This window comes from Piliocolobus tephrosceles, chromosome 16, assembly GCF_002776525.5.
Source record: "Piliocolobus tephrosceles isolate RC106 chromosome 16, ASM277652v3, whole genome shotgun sequence".
Taxonomy (NCBI): domain Eukaryota; kingdom Metazoa; phylum Chordata; class Mammalia; order Primates; family Cercopithecidae; genus Piliocolobus; species Piliocolobus tephrosceles.
The window spans coordinates 25359680-25366401 of NC_045449.1; the positions used below are offsets into that span (position 1 = coordinate 25359680).

Consider the following 6722-nt stretch of genomic DNA (forward strand, 5'->3'; position numbering starts at 1 on the left):
AACTTTAGCATATTTATCAATAATTTCTTTCAGATTAAACAACTGACCACAATCCACTTTCAACCAGTGATGCTGGAAATGTTTTAAAACAAAATTAGTTGATAAATTTGTGGGCTGACCAAGAAGGTAATAAAGTCTCACTAAATAAAATGAGAAAAATTCAGAAAAAGAAAAAAACAAGAAAATAAATCACCCATGGACCTAAGCACTGTTCATTCTTTAAGGCATGTATTACCAAACTTTTTTATTTTCTCCGTGCCTAGGGTTGGCATGGCATATATATATATATATGCCATGGCATATATATATATATATATATATATATATACACACACACACATATATACACATACACACACACACAATATATATTTATTTATAATATATAGTATATATTTATAATATATATATATTTATACAGTTCTTCAAATTTTATAGAATTTGTATATTGTTGTATCTTGCTTTTTTTACCCACTGACATTATAAGCATATTTATGCCACTTCATTCATTTTAGGGACTTAATAATAAACGACCTAGTGGATAATTTATCATCCCCTGAAGGAGAGAAATTAGCTTTGCTGATCTTAGAGTTATAAATGATGCTGGGTCAGGTGTCTTTATGTTTGAAGATGGCTCCATATTTGGGTTGTTTCCAGAGAACTCTTTCCTAGAAATTTTTTTTTTTTTTTTTTGAAATGGCGTCTCACTCTGTCACCCAGGCTGGAGTGCAGTGGCATCATCTCGGCTCACTGCAAGCTCCACCTTCCAGGTTCACGCCATTCTCCTGCCTCAGCCTCCCAAGTAGTTGGGACTACAGGCGCCTGCCACCACGCCCGGCTAATTTTTTTTTGTATTTTTAGTAGAGATAGGGTTTCACCATGTTAGCCAAGATGGTCTCAATCTCCTGACCTCATGATCCACCCACCTCAGCCTCCCAAAGTGCTGGGATTACAGGCGTGAGCCACCATACCCAGCCTCCTATAAATGTTTTTTCTAGGTTAATGGCTACAAATATTTCTAGGTACCTCACATACTGACACCCACCTCTGAAGTATTTTTATGATCCACAACTAGCGTTTAACACAGAGCCCTAGTCACTCCGTGACTAATAAATAGATAAATGACTGAAACGTGACCTCATGCTTTCTATTCCTCAGCTTTCATTCAGTTCCCTGCCTCTGGGCGGTGGTGGTGGGGGGACCGGGGTGGTGTAGCCCTCCACAGCATCAGCCCATCAACCCTACCCCTGTGGTTATAGCAGCTGAGGAAGCAGAATGCAGCTCTGTGGGAAGAAATGGGACTGGAGAGTTCATGCATAGACCAGTTCTTTTTTTTGAGGCAGAGTTTCGCTTTTGTTGCCCAATTTGGAGTCCAGTGGTATGATCTCGGCTCGCCACAACCTCTGCCTCCCAGGTTCAAGCAATTCTCCTGCCTCAGCCTCCCGAGTAACTGGGATTACAAGCATGTGCCACCATGACCCACTACTTTTGTAATTTTAGGAGAGACATGATTTCTCCACATGGTCAGGTGGGTCTCAAACTCCTGACCTCAGGTGATGTGCCACCTCAGCCTCCTAAAGTGCTGGCATTACAGGATTGAGCCACCATGCCTGGCCTCATAGACCAGTTCTTATGAGAAGGGATCGGCTAAGAATAGCCTTGGGTTGACACACACCCCTTTTCACACTCACAGGAGAAACCATTTCCCCATGAAGCTAGAACCAGTCATGAGTTGAGAGCTGAGAGTTAGAGAATCCCTCAGAGATGCTATTCTTGGATATCCTGAGCCCCTGTGGTCACTGGGGACCCTGGGTTGTGCAACACTCAGCATGACAGCATCACTATGCTTAAAAATTTCCCTCCTCACCCCCAGATTCCGTTTCCCCATCCACCAGGGCTGCCTATAAAGACAAGGAGAGATGGCTTCAGACTTCAGGAGGACACAGGCAGCAGAGAGTGGTCAGTCCCTTCTTGGCTGTGCTGACACTCGAGCCCACATTCCATCACCTGCTCAGAATCATGCAGGTCTCCACTGCTGCCCTCGCCGTCCTCCTCTGCACCATGGCTCTCTGCAAGCAGGTCTTCTCTGCACCACGTGAGTCCGAGTTTCGTTGTGGGTTTCACCAGTCTCTGGCCATGGTTAGACCACATCAGTCTTTTCTTGTGGCCTGAGAGCCCCCAAGAGAAAACAGAGAACTCCTTAAAGGCTACCAAATACCTTGGTCTTTCCCTTCAAGACTTTTATTTTTATCTCTAGAAGGGGTCTTAGCTTTCCTAGTCTCCAGGTATGAGAATCTAGGCAGGGGCAGGGGAGTTACAGTCCCTTGTACAGATAGAAAAACAAGGTTGGAAACAAGTCAGTTTACAAGAGGCAGAATCCAAGGCTAGTTACTTCCCAGTGGGGTCTGTTCACTCTCCAGGTCACCCTAGGTCTCCCAGGAGCTCTGTCCTTTGGATGTCTTATGAGAGATGTCCAAGGCTTCTCTTGGGCTGGGATCTGACTTCTTGAACCACACAAAATTCTCTGAAGAGAGCTAAGATAAGAGAACAGTCCATTCAGGTATCTGGATCACATAGAGAAACAGAGAACCCACTATGAAGAGTCAAGGAGAAAGAAGGATATAGACAGAAACAAAGACAGAGACTTTTCTAGGCAAAAATGCCCAAATGCCTTCCAGTCACTTGGTCTGGGCAGGCCTGCCTTCCTCACCTGCTCGGGGATCAGAAGCTGCCTGGCCTTCTCTTCTGAGATGTGCCTCAAGCTCATTCTCTTCCTTTCTCCACAGTTGGTGCTGACACGCCGACCTCCTGCTGCTTCAGCTACGTCTCCCGGCAGATTCCACAGAATTTCATAGCTGACTACTTTGAGACCAGCAGCCAGTGCTCCAAGCCCAGTGTCATGTAAGTGCCAGTCTTCCTGCTCGCCTCTAGGGAGGTACGGAGGGTCAGGTGGGGGCAGAGACAGGCCAGAACGCCATCCTGGAAAGGCCCAGTCTTCCAGAGCCTATCGGGGGTACAAGACGAAGGGCTCCAAGGTGTGACCTGACTCGGGGCTGGAGTGGGGCAGGTGTTACAGAGTCAGGAAGGGCTGCCCCAGCCCGGAGGAAAGGGACAGGAAGAAGGAGGCAGCAGGACCCTCTGAGAGCCCCCCCGCCCTGAGTCCCTGAGAGAAGCTCTCCAGACGGAGATAGGCAGGGGTCGCTGAGAGAGGAGCAGGCCCTGAGCTGCGCAGGACAGAGAGCGGATGGAGCAGCCACGGTGGGCCCAGGATTCCCCTGCTGGATTCCCCAGTGCTTAACCTTCCTCCCTTCTCCACAGCTTCCTAACCAAGAGGGGCCGGCAGGTCTGTGCTGACCCCAGTGAGGAGTGGGTCCAGAAATACGTCAGCGACCTGGAGCTGAGTGCCTGAGGGGTCCGGAAGCTTCGAGGCCCAGTGACCTCGGTGGACCCAGTGGGGAGCGGGGGCCTGAGCCTTGGGAACATCCCTGTGACCTCCACAGCTACTTCTTCTATGGACTGGTTGTTGCCCAACAGCCACTATGGGACTCTTTTTAACTTAAATTTTAATTTATTTATACTATTTAGTTTGTGTAATTTATTTTCGATTTCACAGTGTGTTTGTGATTGTTTGCTCTAAGAGTTCCCCTGTGCCCTCCCCCTTCCCTCACACTGTGTTTGGTGACAAGTGAGTGGCTGTCATTGGCCCGCTGTTGGCAGTCGTGGTACCAAAGCCACCAGACTGACCAATGTGTATCGGATGCTTTTGGTCAGGGCTGTGATCGGCCTGGGGAAATAATAAAGATGCTCTTTTAAAAGGTAAACCAACATTGAGTTTGGGTTTGTTTTTCTGACATATCAAAATCATAGGCAAAGATTAGGAAGAGGTGAAATGGAGGGAAATTGGGAGAGATGGGGAGGGCTGCCACAGAGTTATCCACTTTACAACGGAGGCACAGTTCTGGAACATTGAAACTACGAATGTGTTATAACTCAAATCGTAATATGCATGCTCTAGGAGAGTTCGCTACTTGAATGGACACCATTAAGCAGAGTATTCTGTAGTGCCTATTCATGATGAATCAAGCTTTTAATAGCAATTACGTACACTGTGGAGGCTTACTCCTACTGAGTGCTTTTTATGCATTTTCATTTAATCTTACCAATGCAATACTACAGCTTAGGTACTATCGATACCTCCATTTGACAGAAAAGTAACCCAGGGCTCAGAAAGGTTAGGCAACTTGGCTGAGGTTACACAGCATGTAAAAGATCAATTGAGTTCCAAAACTGAACTTTTATTGAACTACAGACTATGCTCTTAACCACTGACCAAGGTATTTCCCAGAACATGATCCACCTATACTCAAATCTTACCCCATTCTTTAACAGATATTTCATCCATTGCAACCACTTTCTGGTCAGGATTCTGAGTTGACACAGGGTGTTTGAGAGTGACTATTTAAGCCACTTACATCGGGATCTTTAGGTATATACCTGGGAAGTGGTATTTTAATCAAGCTCATGAGGTGTTCCATAGCCTGTTAATGACTGAGAGCCACTCTCCATAGAATTCACCACTGTTTTCTAAATCTGGTAAAGTATCTGCATATGGCAACAGGTGTATTATGCATTATTTCTCTAGAATCTACACTCTACAAAATAAATAGCTAACGTCAGAGAAGGAAAAGACAACCAACTTCTGTATGGAGCAGGATGCTGTCTGTAGGTTTACTGTGAAAGGTAAGTTACTTAATAGATGGATTGCTTGCGTTATATGTACAAGAAGTGCATACTAAGCTAGGGTCCTTTTTGCAGAAGAAAGAAATTCGAAATGTTTGTGTGAAAACCAAACGTGTTAATTTTTATGAGCTATGCTTATTTCATTTTGTTTAAAATAATCTAATTTTTGTTTCCAAACATGTTTAGAGTTGCAGTGTTCAAACTCTTTAAAGCATAGTTAAACACCACTACTTAGCAAATATTAAAATGCACATACTATGCGACCTCCATCCCGTTTGACCTGATCCCATTTCTAGGAATCTGCTTTATAGAAACAGCGCCAAAAGATAAGAATATGTAGACATGAGGATATTCTTTGCAGTATGGTTGGTAAAGAGCAAAGAAATGCAAACAGTCATCAGTAGGGGATTAATCGGTAGAGGATTAAGATGTCCATCAATGGAATATTCTGAAGTCAGTAAAAAAAAAAGCAGCACACATCCATTATTTGTGGAAAGTGTCCATAATAGTATAAATAAAAGGCATATCTATTTACATTCAGTGTATGCATATATATTCTCTACATATGCTACATATGCATATGCTCTCTACATATCCTTTACATATCTGGAAAGGATATTATTTTGTTTTTATTTTTAAAAGCCATATACACATATATATTTACACAGGCAAATATTTGGAAAGATACACATCAAATAGCTAACTGTTGTTTCTTTGTGGAAATAGGCTTTTTTTTTTTTTTTAGGAATTAGGGTTTTTCCTTTTTATATTCTGCATTATATTTTAAAACTTTGAGTTGTTTTCTGATTAACTTGCCTAGCTTACTTCTCTGGTCTCCTCTTACCCTATTCTTTGATGGGTGATATTCCATCCATCACAACCACTTTCTGGTACGGATTCTGAGTTGATGCAGAGAGGATAGAGCTCAGTCTGGCTTACAGCGTTTTGATGCCATGATGGCTTTCATATAATGAGGGTACAGCAACAAATGCATCTTTTTGACAAGGCTGTTTCTCTGTCTCTCTCTCTCTCTCTCTCTCACACACACACACACACACACACACACGAGCAGCTTTTGTCCCCATAGACACAGTGAAGGTGTCATCATTCCTTCTTTATGGGCTTTCAGGAGAATATCGGTGCGTACACTTGCCTGCACTGAATTGTTTCTCAAGGCCCAGAAACCCAAAGCTAAACAAAGTTTAATCATGCCCAACATTCCCTCTGTTTGTTATGAACAAACAGAGTAGGTTGAACAAAGACCCCTGTTAGGGAACGGGAGAATGGGAATTGCATTTTTAAGCAGTTCAGCCAGTCTGACAGTCCCTAGTTCTCCTCGCTGGGGGAACATCCTCCATGGACAATCCGAGATGTGCAATGTGGAAGATCTGCTTTCTGGAGGCTACTGACTTCCTGTCTATGTCAGTTAGCCTGAGGTTGCCTTAGGTATTGTGCAATCAGCAACTGTTTGGAGTCAGTCTTGTGGTTTCTTTGGCAATGTGACTCCCTTCTAATGTCCCTAGGCTACTATTTGCTTCTGATCAATTCCATGGGCTAGGTAGCCAGAAGCAGAGAAGTTGTCAGTTACATACTTTGCATTTGCATTTTAACTGAGGTTGGGGATGTGCACTTTCTTTTTTCTCTTTCTCTCTTTCTTTTTTTCCTTTTGAGACGGAGTATCGCACTGTCACCTGGGCTGCAGTGCAGTGGGGTGGTCTTGGCTCACTGCAACCTCCACCTCCGGGTTCAAGCAATTCTCCTGCCTCAGCTTCCCAAGTAGCTGGATTACAGGTGCCCACCACCACACCCGGTTAAGTTTTTGTATTTTTAGTAGAGATGGGGTTTTACTATGTTGGCCAGGCTGGTCTCAAACTCTTGACCTCGTGATCCACCTGCCTCGGCCTCCCAAAGTGCTGGGAATACAGGCGTGAGTCACCGCACCCGGCCGGGAATGTGGACCTTCTAGCACAGACTTCACTACC

General features: G+C 44.4%; 1 protein-coding gene across 1 annotated transcript; it reads left to right on the forward strand.

The window, feature by feature from the left end:
• Positions 1-1348: 1348 nt before the first annotated feature.
• Positions 1349-3821, forward strand: LOC111520807 (C-C motif chemokine 3-like 1). Its single transcript, XM_023183879.3, has 3 exons — positions 1349-2095; positions 2787-2901; positions 3319-3821. Exons 1-3 carry the CDS (start codon positions 2020-2022, stop codon positions 3407-3409), a joined length of 282 nt encoding a protein of 93 aa, XP_023039647.2. The 5' UTR covers positions 1349-2019; the 3' UTR covers positions 3410-3821.
• The last annotated feature ends 2901 nt before the right edge of the window (positions 3822-6722 follow it).